General features: G+C 52.5%; 1 protein-coding gene across 2 annotated transcripts in view; it reads left to right on the forward strand.

The window, feature by feature from the left end:
• Positions 1–23,267, forward strand: part of LOC137326238 (1-phosphatidylinositol 4,5-bisphosphate phosphodiesterase beta-2-like) — a 200,927-nt gene extending 177,660 nt beyond the window's left edge. For both annotated transcript variants that reach the window (XM_067991148.1, XM_067991149.1), the window contains 5 exons: positions 1,611–1,687; positions 5,017–5,112; positions 6,178–6,235; positions 8,449–8,535; positions 22,384–23,267. In XM_067991148.1, coding sequence (XP_067847249.1) covers positions 1,611–1,687; positions 5,017–5,112; positions 6,178–6,235; positions 8,449–8,535; positions 22,384–22,641 — 576 coding nt within the window. In that variant the 3' untranslated portion in view covers positions 22,642–23,267. The remainder of the gene's footprint in view (positions 1–1,610; positions 1,688–5,016; positions 5,113–6,177; positions 6,236–8,448; positions 8,536–22,383) is intronic.
• The last annotated feature ends 282 nt before the right edge of the window (positions 23,268–23,549 follow it).

Consider the following 23,549-nt stretch of genomic DNA (forward strand, 5'->3'; position numbering starts at 1 on the left):
TTGGAAATCACAAACGTTACACGACACCCTCCAACAATTGAGATAATAATCCATGCTCCTAGCCCCTCTTGGCAACTATCCTGTGCATCCCCCCCCACTCCTCCCTCTATATGTGTGGACCTTGGCTGAGGACAGAATGGGACTGATTTTCCTAACACGAGTGCCTGGGGGATGCTTATTCCCCGAGCGCTCTCAACAGATGATGGGGTGCCGATTCTCCACCACCTTTACGTAGGCTGAAGATTTCCGGGAATTCCCCCCGACAGGATGGAGAACAGCCATCTACTGTAAGGCCTTGCCCCTTGGGCCCTCTCCAATCAGAGGGTCAGAGGGCGGGGGGCAGGCAGGAGGCAGCTAGCAGGCTCCAACCACACGCACCCGCGCTACAGGCCCCTCAGATCCATTCCCCTGCCTCACTTCCAGCAGCTAGGCCCTGTCACATAGGCCTGGGTCTGAAACGCATAAAATTCTGAGGCGGCTCGACAGTAGATGTTGAGAGGCTGTTTCCCCTGGCTGGAGAGTCTAGAACTAGGGGTCATAGTCTCAGGATAAGGGGTCGGCCATTTAAGACTGAGATGAGGAGGAATTTCTTCACTCGGAGGGTTGTGAATCTTTGGAATTCTCTACCCCAGAGGGCTGTGGATGCTGAGTCGTTGAGTATGTTTAAGATTGAGATCGATAGATTTTTGGACACTAAAGGAATCAAGGGATATGGGGATCGGGGAGGAAAGTGGAGTTCAGGTAGAAGATCAGCCATGATCTGATTGAATGGTGCAGCAGGCTCGAGGGGCCGTATAGCCAACTCCTGCTCCTATTTCTTATGTTCTTGGGTGGTCTGGGGTGTGAGTGGGCCAGAGAATTTCAGACGCACAGAGGCCTGGATGGACGCAGCACATCGAGGGGATTCAGTGTCCCATTCTAACACCCTGCTGGGGTGTGGGGATTTACTGTAACCCATTCTAACACCCTGCTGGGGTGTGGGGATTTACTGTAACCCATTCTAACACCCTGCTGGGGTGTGGGGATTTACTGTAACCCATTCTAACACTCTACTGGGGTGTGGGGATTTACTGTAACCCATTCTAACACCCTGCTGGGGTGTGGGGATTTACTGTAACCCATTCTAACACTCTACTGGGGTGTGGGGATTTACTGTAACCCATTCTAACACCCTGCTGGGGTGTGGGGATTTACTGTAACCCATTCTAACACCCTGCTGGGGTGTGGGGATTTACTGTAACCCATTCTAACACTCTACTGGGCAGAGGGGGGCAGGATGGGAGGGGGGAGTTGGCAGATTCCCTCTGCTCCAAATCGACTGCCAAGACCCGTGGGTTGCCCAACACTCCAAGGATGGCCCTTAGATGCTGTGCCTGAGCCCAGAGGACAGTGATCTGTAGCCTCAAGTGACCCCACCCCTGAGAGGAAAAGGGAGAAACTAAGTGAAGAGAATTTAGTAGCTGTAATCTCCAATGTCCGGGGGAGGGTGGTCACTCACTGTACTGACCCCTGTGTACAGACGATGATGGGCTGATGTAGGAGACAGACCATATTTCACTGTTTCCAAATTGTAGACAATCTAATTGATGATTTTATATTTAAACCTGCAGCAAATGGCCAAACTGGTGGAGATAGCAAAAGATAAACAAGCAGCGCAACTGAAGAGTTTAAAGGATTCATCTGAAAGGTGAGGTATCATCGAGCAAAAATTGGTCCAGATCTAGCAGAAAGGTGAGGGGATACCCAGCAGGAAATGGACCCAGATCCAGCAGAAAGGTGAGGGGATACCCAGCAGGAAATGGACCCAGATACAGCAGAAAGGTGAGGGGATACCCAGCAGGAAATGGACCCAGATCCAGCAGAAAGGTGAGGGGATACCCAGCAGGAAATGGACCCAGATCCAGCAGAAAGGTGAGGGAATTCCCAGCAGGAAATGGACCCAGATCCAGCAGAAAGGTGAGGGAATTCCCAGCAGGAAATGGACCCAAATCCAGCAGAAAGGTGAGGGGATACCCAGCAGGAAATGGACCCAGATCCAGCAGAAAGGTGAGGGGATACCCAGCAGGAAATGGACCCAGATCCAGCAGAAAGGTGAAGGGATACCCAGCAGGAAATGGACCCAGATCCAGCAGAAAGGTGAGGGCATACCCAGCAGGAAATGGACCCAGATCCAGCAGAAAGGTGAGGGGATACCCAGCAGGAAATGGACCCAGATCCAGCAGAAAGGTGAGGGGATACCCAGCAGGAAATGGACCCAGATCCAGCAGAAAGGTGAAGGGATTCCCAGCAGGAAATGGACCCAGATCCAGCAGAAAGGTGAGGGTATACCCAGCAGGAAATGACCCAGATCCAGCAGAAAGGTGAGGGGATACCCAGCAGGAAATGGACCCAGATCCAGCAGAAAGGTGAGGGGATTCCCAGCAGGAAATGGACCCAGAAATGTATGGCCAAATCTGGATTAGCTGGGAATCTGTGGGGTGACTGTGCCAATGTAGAACACTGGTTCCTCCACATGGCAGTGTTGTGTTCAGTCTCGGGTGTTGTACCTGAGATAAGACACCAGGGCTAATTCTGTGCCCCCAGAGTGGAGCTGGGCCGCAGTCTGCATGAGTGGGAGAGTCGGACCTGCAGTCCCATCTCCCTCCAGGTGCGGCTGGCACACTGGGACAGTGGGATCCTGGATTTCGGAGATGGGCACATGTTCTGGATCACTGGGCTGGGTGGAGACTGTGGCGTTCTCATCAGGCTCAAGATGGCGGCAACACGATTGAGGTTTGCTAAACAATGAAGAGGAGCACGAGCTGGGTAAAGAGACACGGCGCCACCCAACAGGCAGCCCAGGACGACTGTTACCTCTAGGGAAAGAATGCCTTGGCAAGTTACACCGTTACCTTTAGCGACACCATGACACGTTTCAACTCAAACTGTGTCATCGTGTTCCACCATTTAGCAAACAGAATTAAACTAAGTACCACGTTTCTGTAGGCAGTAACTCTTCACCTCGACCTCTTGTACTAGATCTTCACCTTGATGCTTGGGTGTTAAACTGCCATCGTGATTGGATGCCTGCTAGAGAAACCGCCCAGTTTCATTGTCATCAAAACCCAACTGGGTTATTCATGTCCTCCAGGGAAGGGGACTTGCCATCTCTACCCAGTCAGGCCTACACGTGACTCCACCCACATTACATGGTTGACTCTTAATGCCATCAGAGTTACTAGGGATGGCACTAAGTACTGGCTTGCCAGTGTAGCCCACATCTCAAGAACAAACAAAAAGGTAAAGACCACACATCCATTGATGTGACCTCAGTATAGGAAGTTAGGAACAGGAGGAGGCCATTCAGCCCCTCCGTCCTGTTCCGCCATTCAATTAGACCATGGCTGATCTGTACCTTAGCTCCATTTTCCCGCCTTTGTTCCGTATCCCTTGATGCTCTCACCTAACAAAATCTATCGATCGCTGTCATGAAAGCTCCAATTGACCCAGCATCCACAGCCTTTTGGAGGAGAGAATTCCAGATTCCCACTACCCTTTGTGTGAAGAAGTGCCTCCTGATATCACCCCTGAACGGCCAAGCTCTAATTTTAAGGCTATGCCCCCTTGTTCTGGATTCCTCCCACCACAGAAAATAGATTCTCTCAATCTACCCTATTGAATCCCTTTATCATTTTAAACACCTCAATCAGATCACTCCTCAATCTTCTATACTCAAGGGAATACAAGCCAACTTTTTGCAACCTGTCCTTATAATTTAACCCTTTAAGCCCTGGTATCATTCTGGTGAATCTGCACTGCACTGCACCCATTCCAAGGCCAGTATATCTTTCCTGAGGTGCAGTGCCCAGAACTGAACACAGTATCTAGATGGGGTCTGACCAAGGCTCTGTTCAATTGAAGTATCATTTCCTCTCCTTTATATTCCAGTCCACTTGAGATAAAGGCCAACCTTTTTTGATTACTTTTTGTATCTGTCCACAAGCTTTTATTGATTTGTGTACACGGACACCTAAATCCCTTTGCTCCTCCACTGTTCCTAATCGCTCACCATTAAGGAAATAATTGGAATACTGATAGAATCACTAATCAGAAAGTCAATGGCAGAGAAAAAGCCCCAAAAAAATAACAGTCAAGATCAGTGTCTGTTAATAACTGGGTAAAGAGAAGGGTAGGAGATGTGAGAGGAGCTGGGTCACACAGTGGGGGAGCTATTGAGTCTCTGGTTCCTGTCCACTGAAATGACCTGGAATCACAATCTGAATGCAAGGTGGTTTAATGACACCAAGGTCGGGGGACTGTGGACTTATAATAATTTACAGATAGTTTTGTAATGAATTTTTATTTCTAGTACAAGAAATTAAACATTTTTGATGGTGAAAAGAGCAAGAGTTGCTAGATATGACTGCTGGAGATAATAACAGACAAACATTTAACATTTTCATCTGATATTTCTGTGCCTTCTGTTTTAATGGAGAGCGTGACACTCATCCCATGAACGAATAAAAAAAAAAACACTCTTTAACGTCATCCTCTCAAGCTGTATTGAGTTTGCACAATCACTTTTATTTTTCATGTTTGGAATATTTCCCACCCCTCCGGGAGAAATTATTTTTGGCTTCAAATGCAGAATTACAGGAGCCTCCAAACTATCGGAAAACGCACCAAGTGGAGAGTGGAAAATCAAAACCATGCCTCCGGGCCCCACCCAGAAAGTAAATGTGCTGCCCTCAGCACTCCATCCCCGATCAGTAATTTCTAAATCAGCCCTTGCTGCAATATAAGTGATTCAATGTTGGACAATAGGATCAGATCGCATCCCGCTGCACTCTCTGTGCAAATCCTTGTTTTCACATAGCCGTGGGTTTCTGGCCGGGGCCGAATCTGAGCTGCCACCTTTTTGAAGTGAGCGAGTGCCAGGTTTCGAGGTTGGCCTGTGAGGGTAAGGTGAACTGTTAAGACCATCGGAGCTCCCTACAGACAGGGCTCGGTCGTTCACTCCAATTCACTTTTTTTCAGTGACCTGAAGGAAGCGAAGAAAAAGATGGAGCTGAAGCGACAGGAGAAGATTGAGACCATGCTGAAAAACACGGTGGACAGGGCCGTCCAGGAGAGGTGAGTGATCAGCACCTGCCTCGCTGTGTGAACACAGAGCTATGGAACATTCTGGCGCAAGGGGGGGATCCAGCCCGAGAGGTCGAGCCAACATGGCTGCTGCCATGAGGTGCTGTGGGTTTGTGTCCGAGGGCCCGAGTGCGAGTGAACTGATTGCAGTGCGATGCCACACACGGTTGGATAGTGTCAGTTGCTTGGGCTGCCCTGAGAAGCCACAAAAACACACAAGCTATTAGGTCTGTGTGTGGCAGTGTATCGGGCTGCAGCATTGGTCACAGCAGAGAGTGATGGTGTGATGATTTCACCGAGAGTGTGAGTCATTGGAGTTCACAGATGTTCTACAAACATATTGTAAATAAAGGTTCTCTCTATTGCCCCTCACCTGCTGAGTGAGGCTCGTGCTGGGTGACTCGCCCCACCTTTGACTGTCGCCCCATTCCTTTAAACTGTGGGCCAAGCCCCATAAAGGAGAAGAGGAAACAAGGAGAAAAGGCCAATGGAGAAGTGGCGATGAGTTTAAAAACCTGAGGGTTGTAGGAGGAAGGGAGCGAGGCCCTGGGTAAGAATGAGTTGGAGGCGGTGCAATGAGACTGGATTTGAACAATGGGGACGCAGAGAGAGAGGAAGAGCGAGTCGGACGGGGGATTTGGAGCTTTTGAGAAACAGAGAAGAACGTTGAAATAGACCGCGGCTTCAGTAAAAGAAGAACAAGGTAGATGGTGATGTGTAAAGGATAGGGGGGAGAGGAGAGGATGTGACCCCCTGCCACTCCCACTGTTCCACCTGAGGTATCAGACCCGAGAGCAGTCTCCCCCGCCTTTCTGGAACTCTCCCCATACCTAGATTTCCGTTGGCCCATTGAAGGGCCGGGGTGGGGGTTGGAGATGAAGATGTGGGGGCCTCAGTCACTGGGCCGAGAGAGGAGCAGTGGTTCTGAGCAGCTCCTATCTCTGGATTTCATTTCTACTGCACACTTTGCGAGGGGAAAGAAGTCCAATCTGGTGTGAACATGTCGTGGTCACCTGGTCACTCAGCTCACAGAGAAACTGTGTTTCCTGTTTACAGGCGAAAGAAGGAGATCAACGAGCATCATATTCAGGAGTCGGTGCAAGTCTTCAAACTGGTATGTGGCATTGCACGGGCAGGAATTCAGTTTGTCCCAACATCACAGAACCAATAAGGAGAACAAAATAGGCATGAGAAGAGACCATTGAGACCATCCTTCAACTGACTGCCGGCTGCTCCACCTGACAGTCCCACTCCCCACCCTACAGTCCCACTCCCCACCCTACAGTCCCACTCCCCACCCTCCAGTCCCACTCTCCACCTTCCAGTCCCACTCCCCACCCTACAGTCCCACTCCCCACCCTACAGTCCCACTCTCCACCTTCCAGTCCCACTCCCCACCCTACAGTCCCACTCTCCACCTTCCAGTCCCACTCCCCACCCTACAGTCCCACTCCCCACCCTACAGTCCCACTCCCCACCCTACAGTCCCACTCCCCACCCTCCAGTCCCACTCCCCACCTTCCAGTCCCACTCTCCACCCTCCAGTCCCACTCTCCACCCTCCAGTCCCACTCTCCACCCTACAGTCCCACTCCCCACCCTACAGTCCCACTCCCCACCCTACAGTCCCACTCCCCACCCTACAGTCCCACTCTCCACCTTCCAGTCCCACTCTCCACCTTCCAGTCCCACTCTCCACCCTACAGTCCCACTCCCCACCCTACAGTCCCACTCCCCACCCTACAGTCCCACTCCCCACCCTACAGTCCCACTCTCCACCTTCCAGTCCCACTCTCCACCCTACAGTCCCACTCTCCACCCTACAGTCCCACTCTCCACCCTACAGTCCCACTCCCCACCCTACAGTCCCACTCTCCACCCTACAGTCCCACTCTCCACCCTACAGTCCCACTCCCCACCCTACAGTCCCACTCCCCACCCTACAGTCCCACTCCCCCAACCAACAGTCTCACTCCCCCAATGGAAAGTCCCACTCCCCAGCCGACAATCCCACTCCAACCGACAGTCCCACTCCCCCAACCGGCAGTCCCACTCCCCAAACCTACAGTCCCACTCCCCAACCTACAGTCCCACTCCCCAACCTACAGTCCCACTCCCCAACCGACAATCCCACTCCCCCATCCGGCAGTCCCACTCCCCCAACCGGCAGTCCCACTCCCCCATCCGGCAGTCCCACTCCCCCATCCGGCAGTCCCACTCCCCCATCCGGCAGTCCCACTCCCCCATCCGGCAGTCCCACTCCCCCAACCGGCAGTCCCACTCCCCAAACCTACAGTCCAGTCCCACTCCCCAGTGGACAGTCCCACTCCCCAACCGACAGTCCCTCTCCCCCAACCGACAGTCCCACTCCCCCAACCGACAGTCCCACTCCCCATTGGACAGTCCCACTCCCCCAACTGACAGTCCCACTCCCCCAACAGACAGTCCCTCTCCCCCAACCGACAGTCCCACTCCCCATTGGACAGTCCCTCTCCCCCAACCGACAGTCCCACTCCCCATTGGACAGTCCCACTCCCCCAACCGACAGTCCCACTCCCCATTGGACAGTCCCTCTCCCCCAACCGACAGTCCCACTCCCCATTGGACAGTCCCTCTCCCCCAACCGACAGTCCCACTCCCCCAACCGACAGTCCCACTCCCCATTGGACAGTCCCACTCCCCCAACCTACAGTCCCTCTCCCCCAACCTACAGTCCCTCTCCCCCAACCTACAGTCCCACTCCCCAACCTACAGTCCCACTCCCCAACAGACAGTCCCACTCCCCCAACCGACAGTCCCACTCCCCCAACCTACAGTCCCACTCCCCCAACAGACAGTCCCACCCCCCCGACCTACAGTCCCACTCCCCCAACCGACAGTCCCACTCCCCATTGGACAGTCCCACTCCCCCAACCGACAGTCCCACTCCCCCAACCTACAGTCCCACTCCCCCAACAGACAGTCCCACCCCCCCGACCTACAGTCCCACTCCCCCAACCGACAGTCCCACTCCCCATTGGACAGTCCCACTCCCCCAACAGACAGTCCCACCCCCCCGACCTACAGTCCCACTCCCCCAACAGACAGTCCCACTCCCCCGACCTACAGTCCCATTCCCCCAACCGACAGTCCCACTCCCCCAACAGACAGTCCCACCCCCCCGACCTACAGTCCCACTCCCCCAACAGACAGTCCCACTCCCCAAACCTACAGTCCCACTCCCCCAACCGACAGTCCCATTCCCCCAAACACCTGTCCTACTGTACCCTCCCTCCCTGGTGTCCATCTGCCGCTTTCTTTCAATAATTAGATTACTTTATTATCGCAGGTTTTAGAGAATCAGTCAAATCTTGAAAGCAAACTTGAGGAGAAGCATGCAGCCAATTTAGAGGAAATGAAGGAAAAGGAAAAAGAGGTAATAAAACTGGGCCTGCAGTGTGTCTGTGTGAGAGGGTGGGGAGTTGGGTGGGGTACAGTGTGTGTGAGAGGGTGGGGAGTTGGATGGGGTACAGTGACTGTGTGAAAGGGTGGGGAGTTGGATGGGGTACAGTGTGTGTGTGAAAGGGTGGGGAGTTGGGTGGGGTACAGTGTGTGTGTGAAAGGGTGGGGAGTTGGATGGGGTACAGTGTGTGTGTGAGAGGGTGGGGAGTTGGGTGGGGTACAGTGTCTGTGAAAGGGTGGGGAGTTGGATGGGGTACAGTGTCTGTGTGAAAGGGTGGGGAGTTGGATGGGGTACAGTGTGTGTGTGAGAGGGTGGGGAGTTGGGTGGGGTACAGTGTGTGTGTGAAAGGGTGGGGAGTTGGATGGGGTACAGTGTGTGTGTGAGAGGGTGGGGAGTTGGGTGGGGTACAGTGTGTGTGTGAAAGGGTGGGGAGTTGGATGGGGTACAGTGTGTGTGTGAGAGGGTGGGGAGTTGGATGGGGTACAGTGTCTGTGTGAAAGGGTGGGGAGTTGGGTGGGGTACAGTGTGTGTGTGAAAGGGTGGGGAGTTGGGTGGGGTACAGTGTGTGTGTGAAAGGGTGGGGAGTTGGATGGGGTACAGTGTGTGTGTGAAAGGGTGGGGAGTTGGATGGGGTACAGTGTGTGTGTGAGAGGGTGGGGAGTTGGGTGGGGTACAGTGTGTGTGTGAAAGGGTGGGGAGTTGGATGGGGTACAGTGTCTGTGTGAAAGGGTGGGGAGTTGGGTGGGGTACAGTGTCTGTGTGAAAGGGTGGGGAGTTGGATGGGGTACAGTGTGTGTGTGAAAGGGTGGGGAGTTGGATGGGGTACAGTGTGTGTGTGAAAGGGTGGGGAGTTGGATGGGGTACAGTGTCTGTGTGAGAGGGTGGGGGAGTTGGATGGGGTACAGTGTCTGTGTGAGAGGGTGGGGAGTTGGATGGGGTGCAGTGTCTGTGTGAGAGGGTGGGGAGTTGGATGGGGTACAGTGTGTGTGTGAGAGGGTGGGGAGTTGGATGGGGTGCAGTGTCTGTGTGAGAGGGTGGGGAGTTGGATGGGGTACAGTGTGTGTGTGAGAGGGTGGGGAGTTGGATGGGGTACAGTGTGTGTGTGAGAGGGTGGGGAGTTGGATGGGGTACAGTGTGTGTGTGAAAGGGTGGGGAGTTGGATGGGGTACAGTGTGTGTGTGAAAGGGGGGAGAGTTGGATGGGGTACAGTGTGTGTGTGAGAGGGTGGGGAGTTGGATGGGGTACAGTGTGTGTGTGAGAGGGTGGGGAGTTGGATGGGGTACAGTGTGTGTGTGAAAGGGGGGAGAGTTGGATGGGGTACAGTGTGTGTGTGAGAGGGTGGGGAGTTGGATGGGGTACAGTGTGTGTGTGAAAGGGGGGAGAGTTGGATGGGGTACAGTGTGTGTGTGAAAGGGGGGAGAGTTGGATGGGGTACAGTGTGTGTGTGAAAGGGGGGAGAGTTGGATGGGGTACAGTGTGTGTGTGAAAGGGTGGGGAGTTGGATGGGGTACAGTGTGTGTGTGAAAGGGTGGGGAGTTGGATGGGGTACAGTGTGTGTGTGAGAGGGTGGGGAGTTGGATGGGGTACAGTGTGTGTGTGAAAGGGGGGAGAGTTGGATGGGGTACAGTGTGTGTGTGAGAGGGTGGGGAGTTGGATGGGGTACAGTGTCTGTGTGAAGGGGGGGAGAGTTGGATGGGGTACAGTGTGTGTGTGAAAGGGTGGGGAGTTGGATGGGGTACAGTGTGTGTGTGAGAGGGTGGGGAGTTGGATGGGGTACAGTGTGTGTGTGAAAGGGTGGGGAGTTGGATGGGGTACAGTGTGTGTGTGAAAGGGTGGGGAGTTGGATGGGGTACAGTGTCTGTGTGAGAGGGTGGGGAGTTGGATGGGGTACAGTGTCTGTGTGAAAGGGTGGGGAGTTGGATGGGGTACAGTGTGTGTGTGAAAGGGTGGGGAGTTGGATGGGGTACAGTGTCTGTGTGAGAGGGTGGGGAGTTGGATGGGGTACAGTGTGTGTGTGAAAGGGTGGGGAGTTGGATGGGGTACAGTGTCTGTGTGAGAGGGTGGGGAGTTGGATGGGGTACAGTGTGTGTGTGAGAGGGTGGGGAGTTGGATGGGGTACAGTGTGTGTGTGAGAGGGTGGGGAGTTGGATGGGGTACAGTGTGTGTGTGAAAGGGTGGGGAGTTGGATGGGGTACAGTGTGTGTGTGAAAGGGTGGGGAGTTGGATGGGGTACAGTGTGTGTGTGAGAGGGTGGGGAGTTGGATGGGGTACAGTGTGTGTGTGAGAGGGTGGGGAGTTGGATGGGGTACAGTGTGTGTGTGAGAGGGTGGGGAGTTGGATGGGGTACAGTGTGTGTGTGAGAGGGTGGGGAGTTGGATGGGGTACAGTGTGTGTGTGAAAGGGTGGGGAGTTGGATGGGGTACAGTGTGTGTGTGAAAGGGTGGGGAGTTGGATGGGGTACAGTGTGTGTGTGAGAGGGTGGGGAGTTGGATGGGGTACAGTGTGTGTGTGAGAGGGTGGGGAGTTGGATGGGGTACAGTGTCTGTGTGAAAGGGTGGGGAGTTGAATGGGGTACAGTGTGTGTGTGAAAGGGTGGGGAGTTGGATGGGGTACAGTGTCTGTGTGAGGGTGGGGAGTTGGATGGGGTACAGTGTGTGTGTGAGAGGGTGGGGAGTTGGATGGGGTACAGTGTGTGTGAAAGGGTGGGGAGTTGGATGGGGTACAGTGTCTGTGTGAAAGGGTGGGGAGTTGGATGGGGTACAGTGTGTGTGTGAAAGGGTGGGGAGTTGGATGGGGTACAGTGTCTGTGTGAGAGGGTGGGGAGTTGGATGGGGTACAGTGTCTGTGTGAAAGGGTGGGGAGTTGGAGGGGGTACAGTGTCTGTGTGAAAGGGTGGGGAGTTGGATGGGGTACAGTGTGTGTGTGAAAGGGTGGGGAGTTGGATGGGGTACAGTGTGTGTGTGAAAGGGTGGGGAGTTGGATGGGGTACAGTGTGTGTGTGAAAGGGTGGGGAGTTGGATGGGGTACAGTGTGTGTGTGAAAGGGTGGGGAGTTGGATGGGGTACAGTGTCTGTGTGAGAGGGTGGGGAGTTGGATGGGGTACAGTGTCTGTGTGAAAGGGTGGGGAGTTGGATGGGGTACAGTGTGTGTGTGAAAGGGTGGGGAGTTGGATGGGGTACAGTGTGTGTGAGAGGGTGGGGAGTTGGATGGGGTACAGTGTGTGTGAGAGGGTGGGGAGTTGGATGGGGTACAGTGTGTGTGTGAAAGGGTGGGGAGTTGGATGGGGTACAGTGTCTGTGTGAGAGGGTGGGGAGTTGGATGGGGTACAGTGTCTGTGTGAGAGGGTGGGGAGTTGGATGGGGTACAGTGTGTGTGTGAAAGGGGGGAGAGTTGGATGGGGTACAGTGTCTGTGTGAAAGGGTGGGGAGTTGGATGGGGTACAGTGTCTGTGTGAAAGGGTGTGGAGTTGGATGGGGTACAGTGTGTGTGTGAGGGTGGGGAGTTGGATGGGGTACAGTGTCTGTGTGAGAGGGTGGGGAGTTGGATGGGGTACAGTGTCTGTGTGAGAGGGTGGGGAGTTGGATGGGGTACAGTGTCTGTGTGAGAGGGTGGGGAGTTGGATGGGGTACAGTGTCTGTGTGAGAGGGTGGGGAGTTGGATGGGGTACAGTGTGTGTGTGAAAGGGTGGGGAGTTGGATGGGGTACAGTGTCTGTGTGAGAGGGTGGGGAGTTGGATGGGGTACAGTGTCTGTGTGAAAGGGTGGGGAGTTGGAGGGGGTACAGTGTGTGTGTGAAAGGGTGGGGAGTTGGATGGGGTACAGTGTCGGTGTGAGAGGGTGGGGAGTTGGATGGGGTACAGTGTCGGTGTGAGAGGGTGGGGAGTTGGATGGGGTACAGTGTGTGTGTGAAAGGGTGGGGAGTTGGATGGGGTACAGTGTGTGTGTGAAAGGGTGGGGGAGTTGGATGGGGTACAGTGTGTGTGTGAGAGGGTGGGGAGTTGGATGGGGTACAGTGTCTGTGTGAAAGGGTGGGGAGTTGGATGGGGTACAGTGTGTGTGTGAAAGGGTGGGGAGTTGGATGGGGTACAGTGTCGGTGTGAGAGGGTGGGGAGTTGGATGGGGTACAGTGTCTGTGTGAAAGGGTGGGGAGTTGGATGGGGTACAGTGTGTGTGTGAAAGGGTGGGGAGTTGGATGGGGTACAGTGTCTGTGTGAGAGGGTGGGGAGTTGGATGGGGTACAGTGTGTGTGTGAAAGGGTGGGGAGTTGGATGGGGTACAGTGTCTGTGTGAGAGGGTGGGGAGTTGGATGGGGTACAGTGTCTGTGTGAGAGGGTGGGGAGTTGGATGGGGTACAGTGTGTGTGTGAAAGGGTGGGGAGTTGGATGGGGTACAGTGTCTGTGTGAGAGGGTGGGGAGTTGGATGGGGTACAGTGTGTGTGTGAAAGGGTGGGGAGTTGGATGGGGTACAGTGTCTGTGTGAGAGGGTGGGGAGTTGGATGGGGTACAGTGTCTGTGTGAAAGGGTGGGGAGTTGGATGGGGTACAGTGTCTGTGTGAAAGGGTGGGGAGTTGGATGGGGTACAGTGTGTGTGTGAAAGGGTGGGGAGTGGGATGGGGTACAGTGTGTGTGTGAGAGGGTGGGGAGTGGGATGGGGTACAGTGTGTGTGTGAGAGTGTGGGGAGTTGGATGGGGTACAGTGTGTGTGTGAAAGGGTGGGGAGTTGGATGGGGTACAGTGTGTGTGTGAAAGGGTGGGGAGTTGGATGGGGTACAGTGTGTGTGTGAAAGGGTGGGGAGTTGGATGGGGTACAGTGTGTGTGTGAAAGGGTGGGGAGTTGGATGGGGTACAGTGTGTGTGAAAGGGGGGAGAGTTGGATGGGGTACAGTGTCGGTGTGAGAGGGTGGGGAGTTGGATGGGGTACAGTGTCTGTGAGAGGGTGGGGAGTTGGATGGGGTACAGTGTCTGTGAGAGGGTGGGGAGTTGGATGGGGTACAGTGTGTGTGAGAGGGTGAGGAGTTGGATGGGGTACAGTGTGTGTGTGAAAGGGTGGGGAGTTGGATGGGGTACAGTGTCGGTGTGAGAGGGTGGGGAGTTGGATGGGGTACAGTGTGTGTGAGAGGGTGAGGAGTTGGATGGGGTACAGTGTCTGTGTGAGAGGGTGGGGAGTTGGATGGGGTACAGTGTCTGTGTGAGAGGGTGGGGAGTTGGATGGGGTACAGTGTGTGTGAGAGGGTGAGGAGTTGGATGGGGTACAGTGTCTGTGTGAGAGGGTGGGGAGTTGGATGGGGTACAGTGTCTGTGTGAAAGGGTGGGGAGTTGGATGGGGTACAGTGTCTGTGTGTGAAAGGGTGGGGAGTTGGATGGGGTACAGTGTCTGTGTGTGAAAGGGTGGGGAGTTGGATGGGGTACAGTGTGTGTGTGAGAGGGTGGGGAGTTGGATGGGGTACAGTGTGTGTGTGAAATGGTGGGGAGTTGGATGGGGTACAGTGTGTGTGTGAGAGGGTGGGGAGTTGGATGGGGTACAGTGTGTGTGTGAAAGGGTGGGGAGTTGGATGGGGTACAGTGTGTGTGTGAGAGGGTGGGGAGTTGGATGGGGTACAGTGTGTGTGTGAAAGGGTGGGGAGTTGGATGGGGTACAGTGTGTGTGTGAGAGGGTGGGGAGTTGGATGGGGTACAGTGTGTGTGTGAAATGGTGGGGAGTTGGATGGGGTACAGTGTGTGTGTGAGAGGGTGGGGAGTTGGATGGGGTACAGTGTGTGTGTGAAAGGGTGGGGAGTTGGATGGGGTACAGTGTGTGTGTGAGAGGGTGGGGAGTTGGATGGGGTACAGTGTGTGTGTGAAAGGGTGGGGAGTTGGATGGGGTACAGTGTGTGTGTGAGAGGGTGGGGAGTTGGATGGGGTACAGTGTGTGTGTGAGAGGGTGGGGAGTTGGATGGGGGACAGTGTGTGTGAGAGGGTGGGGAGTTGGATGGGGTACAGTGTGTGTGAGAGGGTGGGGAGATGGATGGGGTACAGTGTCTGTGTGAGAGGGTGGGGAGTTGGATGGGGTACAGTGTCTGTGTGAGAGGGTGGGGAGTTGGATGGGGTACAGTGTCTGTGTGAGAGGGTGGGGAGTTGGATGGGATACAGTGTCTGTGTGAAAGGGTGGGGAGTTGGATGGGGTACAGTGTGTGTGTGAGAGGGTGGGGAGTTGGATGGGGTACAGTGTGTGTGTGAGAGGGTGGGGAGTTGGATGGGGTACAGTGTCTGTGTGAAAGGGTGGGGAGTTGGATGGGGTACAGTGTGTGTGTGAAAGGGTGGGGAGTTGGATGGGGTACAGTGTGTGTGTGAGAGGGTGGGGAGTTGGATGGGGTACAGTGTGTGTGTGAAAGGGTGGGGAGTTGGATGGGGTACAGTGTGTGTGAAAGGGTGGGGAGTTGGATGGGGTACAGTGTCTGTGTGAGAGGGTGGGGAGTTGGATGGGGTACAGTGTGTGTGTGAGAGGGTGGGGAGTTGGATGGGGTACAGTGTCTGTGTGAGAGGGTGGGGAGTTGGATGGGGTACAGTGTGTGTGTGAGAGGGTGGGGAGTTGGATGGGGTACAGTGTCCGTGTGAGAGGGTGGGGAGTTGGATGGGGTACAGTGTCTGTGTGAGAGGGTGGGGAGTTGGATGGGGTACAGTGTGTGTGTGAGGGTGGGGAGTTGGATGGGGTACAGTGTCTGTGTGAGAGGGTGGGGAGTTGGATGGGGTACAGTGTGTGTGTGAGAGGGTGGGGAGTTGGATGGGGTACAGTGTCTGTGTGAAAGGGTGGGGAGTTGGATGGGGTACAGTGTCTGTGTGAGAGGGTGGGGAGTTGGATGGGGTACAGTGTGTGTGTGAAAGGGTGGGGAGTTGGATGGGGTACAGTGTGTGTGTGAGAGGGTGGGGAGTTGGATGGGGTACAGTGTCTGTGTGAAAGGGTGGGGAGTTGGATGGGGTACAGTGTGTGTGTGAGAGGGTGGGGAGTTGGATGGGGTACAGTGTGTGTGAGAGGGTGGGGAGTTGGATGGGGTACAGTGTGTGTGTGAGAGGGTGGGGAGTTGGATGGGGTACAGTGTGTGTGTGAAAGAGTGGGGAGTTGGATGGGGTACAGTGTGTGTGTGAGAGGGTGGGGAGTTGGATGGGGTACAGTGTCTGTGTGAAAGGGTGGGGAGTTGGATGGGGTACAGTGTCTGTGTGAAAGGGTGGGGAGTTGGATGGGGTACAGTGTGTGTGTGAAAGGGTGGGGAGTTGGATGGGGTACAGTGTGTGAGTGAAAGGGTGGGGAGTTGGATGGGGTACAGTGTATGTGTGAGAGGGTGGGGAGTTGGATGGGGTACAGTGTCTGTGTGAAAGGGTGGGGAGTTGGATGGGGTACAGTGTGTGTGTGAAAGGGTGGGGAGTTGGATGGGGTACAGTGTGTGTGTGAGAGGGTGGGGAGTTGGATGGGGTACAGTGTGTGTGTGAAAGGGTGGGGAGTTGGATGGGGTACAGTGTGTGTGAAAGGGTGGGGAGTTGGATGGGGTACAGTGTCTGTGTGAGAGGGTGGGGAGTTGGATGGGGTACAGTGTGTGTGTGAGAGGGTGGGGAGTTGGATGGGGTACAGTGTGTGTGTGAAAGGGTGGGGAGTTGGATGGGGTACAGTGTGTGTGAAAGGGTGGGGAGTTGGATGGGGTACAGTGTCCGTGTGAGAGGGTGGGGAGTTGGATGGGGTACAGTGTCTGTGTGAGAGGGTGGGGAGTTGGATGGGGTACAGTGTGTGTGTGAGGGTGGGGAGTTGGATGGGGTACAGTGTCTGTGTGAGAGGGTGGGGAGTTGGATGGGGTACAGTGTGTGTGTGAGAGGGTGGGGAGTTGGATGGGGTACAGTGTCTGTGTGAAAGGGTGGGGAGTTGGATGGGGTACAGTGTCTGTGTGAGAGGGTGGGGAGTTGGATGGGGTACAGTGTGTGTGTGAAAGGGTGGGGAGTTGGATGGGGTACAGTGTGTGTGTGAGAGGGTGGGGAGTTGGATGGGGTACAGTGTCTGTGTGAAAGGGTGGGGAGTTGGATGGGGTACAGTGTGTGTGTGAGAGGGTGGGGAGTTGGATGGGGTACAGTGTGTGTGAGAGGGTGGGGAGTTGGATGGGGTACAGTGTGTGTGTGAGAGGGTGGGGAGTTGGATGGGGTACAGTGTGTGTGTGAAAGAGTGGGGAGTTGGATGGGGTACAGTGTGTGTGTGAGAGGGTGGGGAGTTGGATGGGGTACAGTGTCTGTGTGAAAGGGTGGGGAGTTGGATGGGGTACAGTGTCTGTGTGAAAGGGTGGGGAGTTGGATGGGGTACAGTGTGTGTGTGAAAGGGTGGGGAGTTGGATGGGGTACAGTGTGTGAGTGAAAGGGTGGGGAGTTGGATGGGGTACAGTGTATGTGTGAGAGGGTGGGGAGTTGGATGGGGTACAATGTCTGTGTGAGAGGGTGGGGAGTTGGATGGGGTACAGTGTGTGTGTGAGAGGGTGGGGAGTTGGATGGGGTACAGTGTCTGTGTGAAAGGGTGGGGAGTTGGATGGGGTACAGTGTGTGTGTGAGAGGGTGGGGAGTTGGATGGGGTACAGTGTGTGTGTGAGAGGGTGGGGAGTTGGATGGGGTACAGTGTCTGTGTGAAAGGGTGGGGAGTTGGATGGGGTACAGTGTCTGTGTGAAAGGGTGGGGAGTTGGATGGGGTACAGTGTCTGTGTGAGAGGGTGGGGAGTTGGATGGGGTACAGTGTGTGTGTGAAAGGGTGGGGAGTTGGATGGGGTACAGTGTGTGTGTGAAAGGGTGGGGAGTTGGATGGGGTACAGTGTGTGTGTGAAAGGGTGGGGAGTTGGATGGGGTACAGTGTGTGTGAAAGGGGGGAGAGTTGGATGGGGTACAGTGTGTGTGTGAGAGGGTGGGGAGTTGGATGGGGTACAGTGTGTGTGTGAGAGGGTGGGGAGTTGGATGGGGTACAGTGTGTGTGAAAGGGGGGAGAGTTGGATGGGGTACAGTGTGTGTGTGAGAGGGTGGGGAGTTGGATGGGGTACAGTGTGTGTGAAAGGGGGGAGAGTTGGATGGGGTACAGTGTGTGTGTGAAAGGGTGGGGAGTTGGATGGGGTACAGTGTGTGTGTGAAAGGGTGGGGAGTTGGATGGGGAACAGTGTCTGTGTGAAAGGGGGGAGAGTTGGATGGGGTACAGTGTCTGTGTGAAAGGGGGGAGAGTTGGATGGGGTACAGTGTGTGTGTGAGAGGGTGGGGAGTTGGATGGGGTACAGTGTGTGTGTGAAAGGGTGGGGAGTTGGATGGGGTACAGTGTGTGTGTGAAAGGGTGGGGAGTTGGATGGGGTACAGTGTGTGTGAAAGGGTGGGGAGTTGGATGGGGTACAGTGTGTGTGTGAAAGGGTGGGGAGTTGGATGGGGTACAGTGTGTGTGAAAGGGTGGGGAGTTGGATGGGGTACAGTGTGTGTGTGAGAGGGTGGGGAGTTGGATGGGGTACAGTGTGTGTGTGAGAGGTTGGGGAGTTGGATGGGGTGCAGTGTGTGTGTGAGAGGGTGGGGAGTTGGATGGGGTACAGTGTGTGTGTGAAAGGGTGGGGAGTTGGATGGGGTACAGTGTGTGTGTGAGAGGGTGGGGAGTTGGATGGGGTACAGTGTGTGTGTGAGAGGGTGGGGAGTTGGATGGGGTACAGTGTCTGTGTGAAAGGGTGGGGAGTTGGATGGGGTACAGTGTCTGTGTGAAAGGGTCGGGAGTTGGTTTTCTGGAGCTGTGTAGGTTTTCTGGGCCAGGGTGGGTTTTCTGTAGTTGTGTCTGTTTTCTGTAGTTGTGTCTGTTTTCTGGAGCTGTGTGGGTTTTCTGGAGCTAAGAGCATAAGAAACAGGTGCAGGAGTAGGCCATACGGCCCCTCAAGCCTGTTCCACCATTCAATCAGATCATGGTTGATCTTCGACCTCAACTCTACTTTCCCGCCCAATCCCCATATCCCTTGATTTCCTTAGTGTCCAAAAATCTATCGATCTCAATCTTGAATATTCTCAACGACTCAGCATCCACAGCCCTCTGGTGTAGAGAATTCCAAAGATTCACAACCCTCTGAGTGAAGAAATGTTTTCTCATCTCAGTCCTAAATGGCCGACCCCTTATCTTGAGACTATGCCCCCTAGTTCTAGACTCTCCAGCCAGGGGAAACAGCCTCTCAGCATCTACCCTGTCAAGCCCTCTAACATTTTTATACGTTTCAATGAGATCACCTCTCATTCTTCTAAACTCCAGAGACTATAGGCCCATTCTACTCAATCTCTCCTCATAGGACAACCTTCTCATCCCAGGAATCAATCTAGTGAACTTTTGTTGCATCCTCTCTAAGGCAAGTATATCCTTCCTTAGGTAAGGAGACCAAAACTGTATGCAGTACTCCAGGTGTGGTCTCACTAGAGCCCTGCATAATTGCAGCAAGACCTCCTTACTCTTATACTCCAACCCCCTTGCAATAAAGGCCAACATACCATTGGCCTTTCTACTTGCTTGCTGTACCTGCATATTAACTTTTTGTGATTCATGTACAAGGACACCCAAATCCCTCTGACTAGAAACATTTCTTAGTCTCTCACCTTTTAAAAAATATTCTGCTTTTCTATAATAGAATCATAGAATCATTGAAAGTTACGGCACAGAAAGATGCCATTCAGCCGAGAAAGAGCTTAATCCCACTTTCCAGCACTTGGTCTGTAGTCCTGTAGGTCACGACACTTCAGATGCACATCCAAGAACTTTTAAAATGAGTTGAGGGTTTCTGCCTCTACCACCCTCTCAGGCAGTGAGTTCCAGACCCCCACCACCCCCTGGGTGAAAAAATTTCTCCTCAGCTCCCCTCTAATCCTTCTACCAATTACTTTAAATCTATGCCCCCTGGTCACTGATCCTTCTGCTAAGGGAAATAGGTCCTCCCTATCCACTCTATCTGGTCCCGTCATAATTTTATACACCTCAATTAAATCTCCCCTCAGCTTCCTTTGTTCCAAAGAAAACAATCCCGTATGCCTTTTTTGACCACCTTATCTACCTGTCCTGCTACCTTCAGGGATCTGTGGACATGCACTCCAAGGTCCCTCACTTTCTCTACACCTCTCAGTATCCTCCCATTTATTGTGTATTCTCTTGCCTTGTTTGCCCTCCCCAAATGCATTACCTCACACTTCTCCGGATTGAATTCCATTTGCCACTTTTCTGCCCACCTGACCAGTCCATTGATATCTTCCTGCAGTCTACAGCTTTCCTCCTCACTATCAACTACACAGCCAATTTTTGTATCATCTGCAAACTTCTTGTTCAAGCCCCCCACATTAATGTCCAAATCATTAATATATATATTTCACAAAAAGCAAGGGACCTAGTTCTGTGCCTTGCCGGGACCCCACTGAAACAGCCTTCCAGTCGCAAAAACACCCATCAACCATTACCGTTTGCTTCCAGCCACTGAGCTAATTTTGGATCCAACTAGCCACTTTCCCTTGGATCCCATGGGCTTTTACTTTTTTGACCAGACTGCCATGTGGGACCTTGTCAAAAGCCTGGCTAAAATCCATGTACACTACATCAAACGCGTTACCCTCATTCACCCTCCTTGTTACCTGCTCAAAAAATTCAATCAAGTTAGTCAGACATGACGTTCCCTTAACAAATCCATGCTGACTGTCCTTGATTAACCCTTGCCTTTCTAAATGGCGATTTACGCTGTCCCTCAGAATTGTTTCCAATAATTTGCTCACCACCAAGGCTAGACTGACTGACCTGTAATTACTCGGTCTATCTCTTTCTCACTTTTTAAACAACAGTACAACATTAGCAGTCCTCCAGTCCTTCAGCACCACGCCTGTAGCCAGGGAGGATTGGAAAATGATGGTCAGAGCCTCCGCTATTTCCTCCCTTGCTTCTCTTAACAGCCTGGGATACATTTCATCCGGGCCTGGCAATTTATCTACTTTCAAAGATGCTAATCCTCTTAATACTTCATCTCTCACTATGTTTATCCCATCCAATATTTCACCCTCCTCCTCTTTAACTACAATGCCTGCATTGTCCCCCTCTTTTGTGAAGACAGATGCAAAGTATTCATTAAGAACCACACCCACATCTTCTGCCTCCACACACAGTTTACCTTTTTGGTCTCTAATAGGCCCTACTCTTTCCTTAGTTATCCTCTTGCTCTTTATGTATTCATAAAACATAACTTCCTACCAAAGTGAATAACCTTACATTTCCCCACATTATACTCCATCTGCCACCTTCTCGCCCAGTCACTTAACCTGTCTATATCCCTTTGCAGCCTCTGCATCCTCTTCAAAGCTTACTTTCCCAGCTAGCTTTGTGGGTTTTCTGGGGCTGTGGGTTTTCTAGAACTGTGGGTTTTCTGGGGCTGTGGGTTTTCTGGGGCTGTGGGTTTTCTAGAGCTGTGGGTTTTCTGGAGGGGTGCCTGTTTTCACTGCTGTGTGGGTTTTTTTGAAAGCCTTTGGTTAGTTTTTGCCACTTTCCTAGATTGGTGTCTCTGTTTTCTAATGTGTTCTGAAGTCTCACTGCTCGAATGTTAATGACCAGGTCAGAAATTTGCAGGCTGCAGATAAATAGAGCAACACAATAGTGCTGAAGTTAATTACTGGGTAATACTGCCAGCTCTGTGCCCACACCATAACTCAAGCAAGTGATTTGGCACAGCACAACACCCTGTACCAAATGTTTAAAACTTTTTAATATTGGTGGTAACACTCTCGCTTCTGAGTCAGAATGTTGTGGGTTCAAACCTCACTCCAGGACTTGAACATAATAACCTAGGCTGAGACTCCAGTCCAATACAGAGGGAGCGCTGCATTGTTGGAGGTGGCATCCTTGATACGAGACATTAAACTGAGGCTCCAATTTCATGGCTCTATTTGAAAGAAAGAAAGACATGTATTTATACAGTGCCTTTTACAACCTCAGGACTCCCAAAAGCCCTTCACAGCCAATTAAGTACTTTTGAAAGTGTAGTCATGGCTGTAATGTAGAAAACACGGCACCAATTCGAAGTTTAATGTCTCATCCGAAAGATGGCACCTCCAACAGTGTAGCACTCCCTCGGTAATGAAGCAGAGCGAGTTATCCTGGACAACATCACCCAAAACAGGCTAACTAGTCCCTTGAGTACAGAGGATTAAGGGTGATGTAATTGAGGTGTTTAAGATGATTAAAGGATTTGATAGGGTAGATGGAGAGAAACTATTTCTCCTGGTGGGGAGTTCAGAACAAGGGGGCATAACCTTAAAATTAGAGCTAGGCCCTTCAGGGATGATGTCAGGAAGCATTTCTTCACACAAAGGGGAGTGGAAATCTGGAACTCTCTCCCCCCAAAAAGCTGTTGAGGCTGGGGGTCAATTGAAAATTTCAAAACTGGGATTGATAGATTTTTATTAGGTAAGGGTCTTAAGTACTAGGGAACCAAGGCGGGTAAATGGAGTTAAGATACAGCTCAGCCATGATCTAATTAAATGGCTGAACAGTCTCGAGAGGCCTATGGTCACGCATGCCTTTGCTTCTGGAGATGTTCCTTCACTCCAAGGTAAATCACAGTATGTGGAGCACTTTGAAATATTTCTTGGAGACATGTTGAGGTGCTATGTAAATGGGTGACTTGCTGCACAAGTACCCCTGGTTTCTTTTAAAAATGCCAGAGGGTCTGAGGCATAACTAAGGACTCAACCCAGCCATAACCAACCTCAGCCAATGCACAGAAGGTTAGGGATAAGACTCCTGTTTCAGCTCCCATTCATCTGTTTTCCTCTCCCTGTTTTCTATGACATTCAGTACCAGCAGGAGGCCCAGAATGAGTATGAGGCAAAAATGACGGCCTTGCCGCAAGAGGTGGTGGAGCTGAGCAAATCCATCATCAGCACCAAGTTCACCCTGGAGCTGGAGGCACTGCGGGATGGAGGGAAAGATCTGGCAGAATCAAAGGCAAATGAACCACGACCGCCACTGACCAACACAACGGCAGAGAACCAGCCACACAGTGCAACTAACGAGCCCACGGATGGCCTGGAAGATCTTACAGCTGAGTTATAACTTAGCAATGAGTACAGCAGTGACACCGGCAAGCCCTGCACCAGAGGTGGTGGGTACTGCGTGCAGCATTAGCACTGGGCCGTGATCAGCAGAGAGCTGGGCTCAGCAGCTGCACTCACTACTTTACAATGGTGCAATGTGGCACGTGCTCACTTGTTGATTGTGTACGGTAGTTTGCAGGAGATTGCATAGTCTCACTTGTTAGGGTGCACACATCTAGTCAGGGATTGGCACGGGTTAAGGCTGGGTTCTCAGGAAAGTGCTTCCTATTTCTGTGTATCTGTGGCTTTCATGACATTCCCTTTTTCATATTTACACATCTCTGTTCTAAAGCCTTGCATTCAGCCAGGGGACTCTGCTCTCCTTTTACCCTAACCCTAACCCATTGATGTTGGAGATATTACAGTAAGACCACGCTGATTAGTAATAATATTATTAATGCCATATTAAAATAGAGATCAAAAAATTAATAAAGTAGAAAGCTATGACAACCACCTTTGTAATGCCTGTCATCTCTTTCCCTCCCCTCACTTCCTCTCCCTTTTCATTACAGCAGCAGGGGAATGGGACTAAGGGAAGAGCTCTTTAAGAGAGAGGGCACAGGGCAAGGGGCTGAATGGGGAAAGGGCAGGGGAATGGGACTATGGGGAGAGCTTTTTCAGAGAGTACAGGGGCAATGGGCTGAATGGCTCTTTCTGTGCTCTAAAATTTTGTGATTCAATGAAACTTTAAAGTCTGTCTTAATAAGCTGTCTTTTTTGGGTTCATTAATCAGTCAATTTCCTTTGTATCCTATCCATAAAGCAGAACTATTTCCACTTATTCTTAAAACATTAATTTATTGAAAGGGTTTTCTGCTTTGTATTTCTGGATCACAGGGCGATTTTTCAGACATTATAAATAAAAGTT

This window comes from Heptranchias perlo, chromosome 10 (assembly GCF_035084215.1).
Source record: "Heptranchias perlo isolate sHepPer1 chromosome 10, sHepPer1.hap1, whole genome shotgun sequence".
In the NCBI taxonomy this organism is placed as follows: domain Eukaryota; kingdom Metazoa; phylum Chordata; class Chondrichthyes; order Hexanchiformes; family Hexanchidae; genus Heptranchias; species Heptranchias perlo.